The 12,496-nt window shown below is 54.8% G+C and overlaps 1 protein-coding gene across 9 annotated transcripts in view; it reads right to left on the bottom strand.

The window, feature by feature from the left end:
- Positions 1 to 12,496, bottom strand: part of CUX1 (cut like homeobox 1) — a 351,030-nt gene that overhangs the window by 65,241 nt on the left and 273,293 nt on the right. For 3 of the 9 annotated variants that reach the window (XM_078074422.1, XM_078074421.1, XM_078074420.1), the window contains exons 12-17: positions 8,921 to 8,979; positions 5,541 to 5,589; positions 4,612 to 4,708; positions 2,958 to 3,629; positions 1,770 to 1,835; positions 344 to 445 (exon numbers count right to left, since the gene is read on the bottom strand). In XM_078074422.1, the coding sequence (XP_077930548.1) occupies positions 344 to 445; positions 1,770 to 1,835; positions 2,958 to 3,629; positions 4,612 to 4,708; positions 5,541 to 5,589; positions 8,921 to 8,979 (1,045 nt within the window). The remainder of the gene's footprint in view (positions 1 to 343; positions 446 to 1,769; positions 1,836 to 2,957; positions 3,630 to 4,611; positions 4,709 to 5,540; positions 5,590 to 8,920; positions 8,980 to 12,496) is intronic. The other 6 variants (XM_078074428.1, XM_078074427.1, XM_078074426.1 and 3 more) reach the window with 3 other exon arrangements.

Here is a 12,496-nt window from a genome sequence, read left to right as displayed (position 1 = left end):
CTTTTTCGGGGTTCAGTCAAGGATATACCCAAATAACAAAGCCCGTATGGCATTTGAAAAAGGCAATTTGACACAGACCACATGTCCACGTAAGTATAAGGACTAACTAGGCCAGGGACACCTTCTTGAGTCAATGCTAGCGCGTGATGTGATAAAAAGAAAAACAGAGATCACGCAGACCTCTGCTCCCCTCTGCACTTGCCTAAGTGCCTGAAAACACACGTTCTATTGTGTGGGGTTTTCATTTTATTTTTTTTAAAGTTAAATACTGCTAACCAGGACACTCATGACAATTCTTCTAATTAACCCTGGAAGACAGTGGTCAAAGAAGCGGATTCCGTACCAGTTTTCTGCACCTGCAGCTCCCTTTTGGCTTGTTCCAGGATGGACTTGATTGCTTCATCGGATCCGGTATCGGAGGCTCGGATCCGGGTCGTGATGTTACCTGCAGGGAGAAGCCACACCCATGACATCAAACCCGGACGTGAAACAAACCAACCAACAAAAATCAAGGCTGCACGAAGAGGTCATTCTGATCAATAGCTCCCGAGTTGAGGCCGGTGACGGTTAAGGAGGCAGGCGTGGCCTCCCGTTGACCCGTACCTCCTGGGTGTGCAACCTCACAGCGGGTACTGCGGCCCTGGGCAGGAAGGGCTTCCTGCGGAATCTACCTGGTGGTCAGGGTCATGTGGCCAGCGGGACAAGCTCTCACGGTTACCCCAACTGGATGGCACCCGTGGGGCGGGATTAGGGAGAGCAGGTCACCCACTCCAGTACAAAACCAGAGGAAGGCCTGAAAAAGGCAGTGGTGTTTGCGAGTCACTTAAAAGCAACTCCGACAATTGCTTTGGCCTGGGATTATGCTCAAGGTTCTGCACGTCTGTTGGACGCTGGTGTCCCCAAAAAGCAACGATGGGAAATGCAGGTGAAGGGTCGAGGTGGATTACCTATCAGTCATGGGCACATACAAGGTGAAGAGGATGAAGGCTTCCTATTTCGGCTCTTTGGTCACATGCTGTCTTTTAAAAATTTATGAATGAGGCGAGTAGCTTGCAGAGCTCCCTCCAGGACAAGACCCTCGGTCACCTGGTGACGCTCTGCAGAGTAGCCACGTGCACGGACGCACGGAAGCTACTGTGGCCCCGGGGGCTGGCCCCGGCTCTTTCTGGAAGCCTTCCACGTATGGTAGTTTAATTCTCCGCTACCTTACTAAGTAAGCACCGCCACACCAAACCATTGCAAAACAAGCAGACCGCGGGGGCGGAGCCCCTTTAAAGATGCAGCACCAAGGAGCGCAGGGGGGCCCAGAGGAGAACCGATTACGTTTGGAATTTGTTGGAATTTGTCCACTCCGTAGTACCTTTAACACAGTTCAGAGTTAAAAGGAAGTACAAGGAAGCAGCAGTATGTCATCTGACTCAGCCACCTGATTTTTCTCAGAGCAACGATTGTTAACGCTCCTGCCCGCTTCTGAGAAGGGCGGGGGGGACGGTGTAATTTGAACCTGAGGGGGGGTTGGGATGGCACTTGGGGACTGATTCTTAGGGGCGCTTTCTCTCCTCGCCTCTTCCGCACCCGGTAGAGTGCGGGCAGCTCAGGAGGGACTGTGCGTACTTGAGCCCGTGCTTTGTTTTATACTTACTAGCTGTTTTTCCATCAGGTTCCAGGCCAGAATCACACTGCACAGTTTTAACCCAAATGCACAGCTAAGGACATGCTGCTTCCTAGGTTTTACTAACTGCAAAGAAAAACACCTGCCTGCAACATACCTTCGGACCCATTTCTTCGTTTCGGTACTTCCTGAAATAGTCTGTTCAGGCTCTGGCCTGGATTCTCTGTTGAAAAACAAGTGTGGTAAGAACAAAACAATCAGGGGGATGGTGGTGTTGACGATATGGGCTGTGTGACATGAAATCTGAGCCGCCTGTCGCTACAGAAAGGGCTCAGGGCTTCCTGTGCAACTTGGGAGTTACTAGAAACTTTTGAGAGGCCCTTCCCTGGCCAGCCGGCCTGCAGAGGCCATGGCTCTGCTGCGGAAGATCAGACAGACCTAAGGAGTGGCCCACGGCACCAATGCCATGAGGGTCAAACGGAGGGAGCACCGCCGGCCACCAAGCGCATCGCCCACCAGCCCCCGGAACAAAGCTCACATTAATCATCCAAAGACAGTCAATTTCAGTTAACATCGCCATAGAAAGCTCGATGTGCTTTGTGCAAATCGACGCTGTTCGAAACGTCTCCCTGCTCCATTTGTCGTGTTTCAAACGCATCTGATAAGATCTACCCCTCTCTACCACTGCTGGTTTAGCAGAATGATCCTGTCGTTCAAGGGGGAAGGGATTCTCTCAATCGGGGATGCGAATGGACTTTTCATCTTTTTGTGGAGGGTGGGGTAGGAAGGGTGTCTCAATAGAACTTCCACGTATCCTACTCAAGGAGGCGTGTTTTGCTCATTGGGCTGCGCCAGTCGCTAACAGAAGCTAACACCGGGAGGGGGGCTGGCCACAGGACACGCTCCCTTGTGCGCGTGGGGCAGAGGAGAGGACACGTGGCCGATACGCTCTCCCCAGGCCTGACCCCGGCTGCTGCCGCCGGGGCTCCAGGGCCAGACGCTACCTGAGGGCTCCTCCCCCGTGGGGCCAGCACCCACTGCCCATCGGACCACTGGACATTACACACGTCGGGACGTTGTACGGGGTGTAATTCCGTCCGATTCGATACGCGGGATTGAGGTTCTGAGTCTACTACATGCGAGGTGCTGAGCGAGTGTCAGAGGCCAGACCCCCCCAATCTATGGGCTCTGGCTCACGCCAGCCGACCCTCGCACCCTGGAGATGGTAGAACTCAGGAGAACTTTACCTGATGTGATGCACAAATGTTTCGTCACATGCACACACACACTCACACACAACCCTGACGGGTTCACACGCTGGCGCCAGCCCCCGAAAGCCTCTCACCTCTTTGTCTGCCTTGGATGCTGCGAAGGGCCAAGATGTTCTGCTCGTCTGAGAGGAACTGCTTCATCTTGTGAAAGGGCTCCTTGCCGCGAACGGTCAGTTTATTCCAGGGCTTGGGCCGGGCCAGAATCTCGCTCACGGACCCTTGAGACAGTCCCAAGACATAGTGTCCGAAAATGCGCTGTCCGATATTGTGCTTGATCAACTGTTCCTTCACCTGCCGGGCGATTTCTGCCGTGTCTATCTCCTCGCCCTCGGAGACGCTCCCAGCACTTTCTGACTGGCTGGGAGACGGGGCCATGCCATTTACATCTGGGCTCTGTTGTAATGGACTTTGGGAAGATATGGAGTTTGTGCTGTATGGACCTGTTGAAAAAATCATGCTTGTGCTTCCTGCTTCCTGCATGGCCTTGGAGTAGAAGGACTGCATTAGCTGTCGTTGGAGGAGAGAGTTTAGTGCAAATTTTCCCGTAGAAGCCAGGGGTAGGCTGGGGCTTGCCAGGGATGAGCTGAAAAAGTCTTGCGTTAACCCCGCTGGTGAGAACTGGTGTGTACCATTAGTATTGGAAGCCTGCTCCCCCGTGTTGCGGGACAACTGAGGAGGAGGGGAGGCCGGCAAAGGTCCAGGACGCCGACTCTCAGGCTGGTCTTTCCCTTTTCTCCTGGCTGACCCTACAAGGAAGGGCAAACATAATGCATTATGGGGGATTCAAAAGGGAAAAAAAACCAAGACCAAAATGCCAAGTTTGCCCCACAAAAGGGAAAAAAAAAAAGTGCAGATTTTCCAAGGGCCAATGAGGTGTGTTGGTTTGTTTTTCAATTGAATTTTTAAATTAGCCAAACGAGGCCCCCCGAAACAAGCAACATGCATTTCATGTTTGCACCTTTCTTGTACGTTGCAGCCTGGAGAGTCCCCTCGACACAGATTCAAACCCCTAAAGTGGCAAGGAGCCGGTACCACACACAGTAAAGAGTCGACAGGTCGCGGGGCCTCTTATCGGGCCGCTAGCATTCGAGCTATTACCAGAAGGGCCCCACCTGAGGAGCAGCAAACACTGACATTTTGGGACCAACGGGTTCTCTCACACCACTTGCTCTGAGGCGAATGCACTGCACCGAGTCCACTCGATCGAAGGCACGCACATTTTAAGAATGAATTATCATCGGAGCCCGAGACACTGTTAAACGGTTTACCAGCTGCCAAAACCAGAAGCAGTCAGTGACGCCACCACTTTGGGACGAGCAAAGAAAGGCTAAGGATGGGGGATGCGCTCCCAAGGAAAACCTGACAAAAGGAAGAAAAGCTCCACTGAGGCTGGAAGCAGCCCCGGAAACACCACAAGACAGAGGCCGCACGACTGGGACCGGACCAGAGAGGCCACCATCCTCTGAGCGTCCCTCCTGGCCTCTCCTGCCCTGACTGACCTCCGCAGCTGCTCTGCGGCCACGCGCCTCGTCGTGCGCGTCGGTAGGCGGGGCGGGGGGAGGGGAGGAGCCGTGCGGAGGCCCAGGAGGAGACCAAGCGCTCATTAGTCAAGGCTGTCATCAACCGCTGATGCTCCCGTCATGCATCGGCCCAGACTCACGGTTCACCTTCCTCTTCCTCGGCCCCCGGAAGGGACCGAGCACGGCACGCGAGACCCTGTCAACCTACCGCTCAGGTCGCTGTTGGAGATGCGCAGCGCGGCATTCTCGGACTGTAGCGAGCGGTTCTTCTCCAGCAGCAGCACTTCCAGGGGCTTGGACGCGTCCTAGATGGGGCAGAGCAGGGCTCACTGTGGGGCCGGCCACCCGCCCGCTCCCCGGGGCCGCCAGACCCCGAAACCCCTGCTCCGATGGCCTGTGCAGCCCGCTCTCTGACTCCCATGCGTTATAGGAACTTGCCTTGCCCTGGAGATGCTCCCACACGCGTGGAGAGCACTCAAGAGCCTTTCCAACAGGATGCATTCCCGTCGCAGTCATTCTTCTTTTACACCCATGTGGCTTCTAGACAACTCCTATTCTCTATGCCGTCCCCAAGGTCGAGGAGTCTAAACCTGTCCCTCATCTGGCACGCGGACTGGCTGCCGAGCCACAGACCTGTCCGGAGGTCGCTACCAAGGTTAAGCTTTCCTTGGTACCAGCCACAAAGAGTCAGCTGCCGTCTGGACATCAGGAGCGGGATTCCATTTGATGCCTTAAATTCTCCCTGGCCACCAGGTTACCGGGCACCGTGGTCATTTTGCCCCACCTCTTTTCCACGTGAGGCAGCAGATAAAGAAAGTTCCTAAGCTGGTCCGTTTGGGGCTGGTCTCTGACACGATCTAAAAGTGGTCTTACCCATGTGCTCAGTGCCCGCCCAAGTGAGATCACAACGTCATGTGAACTGAGCTACCCGTCTGGAAAACACTGACTTTTCTCTTCCTGCCTCTTTTTAATTAAAGATAATGTGCTTGAACTTGCTTAAGGTTCCCAGGAAATGACTCGTCAGCTGCAGGCGGGAGGTTTCATGGAAATTTCGAGAGCGTGCGGCTTGCTCGGGGATGGGCAGTGACCACGGCGAGCTGGCCCTCACGCACACAGAGAGCAAACGAGAGCGCGTACCTGTGTCCCAGAGCCCTCGGACGGTGCAAACTCCATGGATTTCAGAATGCTGTGGAGAGCAAGACAGAACGGTTATTCCCCACTCCTACCTTTGATAACTGCCACACTAATGAGCACTAACATTACACTTTCCTGCACTCCAGGAACGGAGGAATGACAGCTTTAACAACCTCCCTGGCAGCATTATAATCTGATAGTGTCTCTAGAATAACTATTCAACTAGCAGTTGGCCAGCAAAAGTTTCTTGCCCAGCATGTAAATCATTCCATATGGAATCACACCAGGGCTGTTCGGAGTATAATTTTAAAGTTGAACACAGACGTAACATTGTTGCAAGTGGAATGTATTTGTCAAGCTTACAGGGAATGAAAAAGTTGTAAGAAGGAAGCCAGAGAGAGAAACCTCATCCCTCCCACCTGCCCCGGGGGGGCCAGATGCTCACTTGGTGGCTGCCATGCAGGGACCTGGGAAAATAGGCAAAAAGCAAGGTCCCAAACTGCATGGCTCCAAGGCTGGCCACAGACCTGCTCTGCAGCCCCAAGCGCTGCGGGGGAGCAGGACTGTTTCTCCTTTGTTCTCCTTATCGCTGAAACCGCCTCGGTCTCAGCTTGTTTCCACAAGTCTGAGAGCCGAGGGAGTTCAGGTGCCCAGAACCACTGTTTCCAGTGTTCCTTTCAAAGGGACATTCCTTCCTTTCTGTGAGTCTATCTGGGAGGGAAGGACAGTGAGTCCACATGGCCCCAGGCGCTTGGGAAGGCGAGCGAAAGCGGCTGTGGTCCCCGGCAGCAGGCCACCTGTGCTCTCCCAGCGTTCTCGCAGCCATGACCTTGGCCTCTGCCCTCTTTAAGTCCCATGGAAGTGTCAAGAGCACCGTGTAAAAACGCCCAGGGTCCCGGGAGACCACTCTGTTGCAGCCACTGTGGTGGTCAGTGAGAAGCTGACGGCTTAGTTTATCTGTGGTTTTATCTTCGTAGTGGCCCGTGTCCCACAGACCAACAGAAAAGGAACGAAAGAGCAGCTGGGGGGTGGGGGGAAGGAAGGAAACCTCGTAATTTTATTTTATGGTGAGCTATTGAAAATAATAACTCAGGGGCCGCATTGCATCAGCCGGAAGAGAAGTGACGAGCAGTCTGGAACTTGTCCTTTTTTACGGCCGTCACATTTGCAGCTATATTCTTGTCTGAAATCTTTAGGATCACGTAACAAAAGACTGAAGTGAGCCTATAAGCTTACACCCAAAACACCAGCATCTGTTCGTTCATTCACTGGATCTTTACTGATGACCTATTGGGTGCTGGGCACTCAGAGGATCAGAACCGCTCTGCCCCTCGCCCTTGCAAACTCCACAGGCTGTTACAGGTAGATGACAAAATCCAAATAGCACCCAACACAGAAGACCTGATGGGCGCTGCTGGCAGCAGAAACCTCCTTGGGTTAGAGACGGGGTCCGTCTCAGGAGGAGTGAGTGTCTAAGAAAGGCTTGGAAGGAGCAGGGCATTTTACAGACCACTGAGGTGGGCAGGGGGCCTGGGGCAGAGATAGCTATGACGGGAGGTGGGGCGTGTCTCTGGAAGGGCCCTTGGATCACTAGGAAGTGGGAGGGCAGGGGCGTATTTTAGCAGAAAAGCCATCGGAGTGGGGCCTTCAGATGCAGACCTGGGGCTGAGGGGGGCCACGGTGTGCACGTGTAGCAGAAAGGGCCACTCGGAATGCAGGCGCAGTTCTGGGAGGAAGCGTGCAGTGGCTGCATGGGAGGGAATGGACCTTGATCGTGTCGCGCATGGGAACGGAGGTGAGCTAAGAGGACCGTCGGGACTGAGCTGCGTGGATGGGCAGAGGCTGGGGGAGGAGGCCTTCACATCAGTTTCTCTGACTCAGCACTAGAAGGCACAGGCTGTTTTCTTCTGAGTGGGAGGAAGAGCAGAAGGAAGGACGATGGGGACAGGAGCAGCAGATAGAGAAGGTCAGACAGGTGAATAGCACACGCCTCAGGGTTGGAAGAGGGAAGATGTAGGCAGGTGTGTGTGTGTGTAAGGGGTGTCCAAGGAGGTGCTGCAAGGCTGTCTGCGGCCAGAGGGGGCGACACCGTCCAGGGAGAGACAGGCTGGGCCTCTGGGCACCGGGCTGAGAAGCCACCTGCAGGCAAGTCGCCAGCGAGGCTGGGGGAGTTCATGACTGAGGGAGGGCAACGGGCCCTGGTGGCGGGAGGGTCCAAGAGGCCTTCCGTGGGCTTTTTTAGCAGTCCCGAGGGAATGGAATTGAGAATACAAAGAACAGCATGGCGAGTGGGTGTAGGCTTATTTTAAAAGGAGAAATTAAAAGTGTCAGGAGGGGGGGCTGATGGGATAGCAGAGGAGTAGGAAGGGATCCGGGGTGTGGGTGGGGGGGTCAGCCTGGAGAGACGGGAGGGAGACGCCAACACCAGAGAAGGGAGCCTGAGGCCAAGGGGGTGTCTGTGGAGGGGTTGGGCCCAACAGGGGGGAGCAGAAGAAGGACCCCGTGTTCCCGCAGCAGCGGAGAACACGGGCCTGCAGGGCCCGGTGACCGTCTGCCGTGTTTCAGAGCCCGGCCATGGAGGCAGGGGCTGCCCATGAGCTCCAGGAGGGCTCCAGGAGGGCCGGGGGTAGCCTTGGGGGAAGGAGTTTGAGGCACTAGGAGGCGGGGCGTGAGTGCGGGCACTTCTACTTGAGAATGTTCACATTAGCACTGGAGGGGTGACAGGACTTCAGCTACTGCCTTTGGATGGGAAACTGGAAGCTGAGAGAAGAAAGTCCTGGTGTCTGAAGGTGGTCAGGGGCGGGGGGTGGTGGTATGAGGCCATGTGTAGGCTTTCAACTGGAAAACACTCCCCTGGGGGCACCTGGATGGCTCAGTCAGTTGAGCGTCTGCCTTTGGCTGGGGTCATGATCCTGGGGTCCTGGGATCGAGCCCCGCATTGGGCTCCCTGCTCAGCGAGGAGTCTGCTTCTCCCTCTCCCTCTGCCTGCCGCCCCCCCCACAAATAAATAAATAAAATCTTAAAAACAACAACAACCCCAAAACAAAACATTTCCCTGTTCTGCTCCTGTTTGGGGAACTTACTGCTAGCACACAAGCTCATATTTCGTAATTTCTATCAGGGCACCGTCTCCCCTGATTCTGTGCACACTGGCATACTTGAAATGCACGGCGTCTTAGAAAAAGTCCCCAGAGCTCAGGCACAGGCCTGAGTGCACACGCCCACGGCTCTGGGCAGCCCGGGACACGGCGCGGTGGGGGAGCGGCCGCCAAGGCCCAGAGCAAGGGCCCGCGGCTGCCCCGTCCCTGGCACAGAGGTTCCTTAGGAGAAGTCACCAGCGAGCCCTGGCTTGTGGGCGGCCGCACCGGTGTCTCCACACTTACTTTAGTTCTTTCTTCACTTCTTCATAGTCAGCCTGTCCTTTGAGTTTTTCTTCCAGTTGCTGAAAACAGAGGAATTTTATTAGTGGCTGTGTCTGCAACGGGTTGACGGACCTCGCTATGAAGTAAATGCTTGTGTCCCTCTACCCCCTACCCCCAAATCTGTATGTTGCAACCCAACCTCCAGGGTGATGGTGTTAGGAGGCGTGGCCTTTGGGGGCGACTGGGTCACCGGGGGGGGAGCCCCACGGATGAGATCAGTGCCCTTGGCACAGAGACCCCACGGCGCACCCCAATGCGCGGGCAGGGTGGGAAAGCAGACACTGGTCTGGGAATCAGGAAGGGAGTCCTCAGCAGACACGGAATTTGCTAGTGCCCTGATGTTGGACTTCCCAGCCTCCAGAACTGTGAGAAATACAAGTTTTTTGTTTAAACCGCCCAGGTCATGACGTCCTGCTATGGCACTAGGACAGCCTTCATGGACTCCAGTCCCTAGGGAACGTCCAGCTGTCCCTGAGACGAAACGCAAACGTGAAGTGAATGGTGCCAACGTGTGGGGTCGCTTTCTTGACCTTCACGCTTCTGGTCTGGCGTGAGTGTGGGCGTGAGCAAGTGTGAATGTGCACAAACACACACACGATAATATAAGGTGTAATATCAAACCTAACCAAAGTAGAACAGAGCTTTAGCAAAGTGGAAAATAGAATGAGAAAAGGCCATTTTGTAGGAAATACCACGAAATGGCAAACAGAGCGAAGAAAAGTGCCAGCACTTTCACATCAGCGTGTGGCTTTTCGCGAGATACATTAGGCTAGCTGACATGTGCAGTCAGTTGTCAACACCTTTGGTGGGACCCTGCTAACAAGAGGTACAAGCCCTTTGTCACTGAGTGTTGGCATCAGATAGGAATCGGGGAAAAAGCATTTGAACCTTCAGATCCGCGCTACCCCCCCGCCCCCGGACATGGGCACTTCAGGAGCGGAGGCCTGGTGAGCTGGGTGGTCTTTTTGTCTGAGTCCCGCGGGAGGGCCCTTGCAGGGCACCTGGTCAGCAGGGCCAAGGTTGGGAACAGTCAACTGACTCCCTGGCCCTCGAATGCCCCTCAGAGGGGGAATGAGACAACACGCACCCCGGCTATGAGATGCTCTGTGAGCTCACGGGCCCTGATGTGGCTGGTTTGTGCAGTGCTCTGTGGGGCTTTCTTGCTAGGAGGGGCCTTTGGCTTTGGGTGGTCAGCAGAGGATGCTCCCTTCTGCGAGGGTGTTTGGACTAGTTTGCTCTTAACCTCCCGTGAAGGGGAAGGGAATAAGGCCGCCTCACATAAAACACAAAGACCCTGGGGCGGGGGATGGCTGACGATTTAGCATGTTTCCAGGCCTGGGGTGAACAAATTCCAGGTCCCGAATCCACAGCGCTCCCAGTTGCCTTTTTTAGGTAGTGCTTGGCCAGCCATGGCTGCAGCCACAGTTTAAGGCCGACTGAGAATGTTCTAGAGTTTGGGGAGGAGATGCCCATCTGGCCCATCAGGCGTGATGCTCACCTGGATCTCAACCTGCCCACTGTCAGAGAATTTTAGCTCATTTTTTCCTATCGCCTTTGTTGGCAAATTCTTGTGTGTATTTCCATCGTGTAAAAGTGCTCTGCCCTCGTTCCTTTTTATGACCTCTTGCCAACTTTATATATCATGATGGTTTCTCATCGTAATCAAACGGGGGGGTGGGGTGGGTAGCATACACTCATTTTCCGACAAAAGAGTCTCCGAAGGTGCTCTCGAAGAAGTGATTACTTCATTCTCCCTACAGTCGTGTGTCAGCCATCCCCAACAAAAGACGGTCGGGTGCCGCTGGGATGCAAGGCACCTTTCAGGCTGTGCAGTTCACGGACGCCAGCTATGAACACATTAAACTTGCTCGTGTTCAGGAGACAGGAGGGAGGGCAGCGAGAGGGGAAAATCCGGAGCACTGTAGAAGCCAGCAGGGCACTGAACCTGGAGTCAGGTCCGTCACTTATGAGCGGGACACCTCGGGGCACGGTAATCAGTGTTTCATCTGTGAAATATGCAAGGGCAGCAATGACCTCAAAGGGTTGGGGAAGGAGCACAGGGCCAGGTCCTGGTGCGGATGTGGCACCCCGGGGCCTCTGATGTGGGGCTGTCACCACTGCCAAGTCTCCCAGGGAGCACGGCTTTGCAGAGCCGTGAGGGGCCCTAACGAGAAGGATTTAGGACAGGAGTCCTGTCACTTGGTCGGATGTATGGTTTTCGCTGAGGACTGAATCGTCTGCTGAAATTTCTGCCGCCTACCCGGGGGCAGCTTAATCGAGAAGAACCCCAAGACTGCTTCTGTAAACCTCTGATGTTCGTTTCTTGGGGCAGACAACAGGATGCAAAGTCTGTCCGGACCTGTGAGCACTGTGAGCCCGACCTCACCAACGTCTGGGAGTCTGACTTCCCAGAGCCACACTCTGTCCTCTGCTTGGGTCTGACCACAGACTCCTTGCTGGGTGCCTAAAAAGTCTAGCTTCAAAAACTCTCCACCTGGAAAGGGCAACAGCTCCGTCTGTTGTCCTCTGGGGAGAAAGGCTCCTCCCAGATTTCTCAAGTATTCCTTGGCTGGGCCAGATTCGGTGCTGGGGTCTACGCCCCAAACACTATCTCCCTTCACTGCTGCACCATCTCTGCACAGGTGGCTGTGCACCCACAGAAAGAAAACAAATCACCGAGTTCTACAATCAGATCGCGCTCGAGCGGGAGGCCGCCCCGCCCCTGCCTCCCCTGCAATTCCAGGAGGAACCTACGTGTGCGGAGGCCAAGCCAGGCGCTCGCTGGAGGCCTGGGCTCCGGAGCCTGACAGATCAACCAAGGCCTGGCTCTGCCACTTAGTTGCAGGGTGACCTTGAACAGGACACTGAACTTCTCTGAGCCTTAGTTTATTCATCTATAAAATGGGGATAATGGCACCCATGGTACAGTGCTTTGGTGAGATCCAGATAGAATAATGCCCGTGGAATGAGCAGCACACGACCAAGCACTCTGGAGATGGGGGGTGGTTACTGGTACTGGTGTTATTAGGACTTTATCCCTGGGGGGTGGTATCGGAGAGGACTGTGATTTTGGAAGGTGCTCTCCGGTTCTGAATCCAGGGGCTCTGTTTATGAAGTTCTCCACTTCCTAACGGGCTTAGCCTGTTGGGCCTCATGCTCCTCCCCGGGACAATGGGGAGAGTAAGAAAACGGGTTCCCAAAGACAGGACCGTCGCAGGATGTAGGTCCCATCCATTTAGCAATACAGAGCACACCCTTGGTCCCCGGAGCTCAGCAGGTGCTCAGCAAAAGGATCCTGAGTTGCTAGAAGAATTATCCGTATGAAGTTCTTAAAATGCTCTAGGGCTACCAACTCACGGGACCCCTGGCAGGAAGACTGATGTGGAGACCCTCGGAGAGGCCTTTCTTCTGGGCAGCACAGCAGGGGGCAGGGCGGTAATACATCCTTACCACGAAACAGATGGTGGGCTGGGGAGGTGACCCCGCTGCCGTGTGCAGATGCCTTTACCTTTCCCCCCAGATGGTCAGAGCCAGGCT

The sequence above is a fragment of the Halichoerus grypus genome, chromosome 6, assembly GCF_964656455.1.
Source record: "Halichoerus grypus chromosome 6, mHalGry1.hap1.1, whole genome shotgun sequence".
Lineage (NCBI taxonomy): Eukaryota > Metazoa > Chordata > Mammalia > Carnivora > Phocidae > Halichoerus > Halichoerus grypus.
Note: the sequence above shows the minus strand (reverse complement) of the source record. Positions and strands in the feature narration are given on the sequence as shown.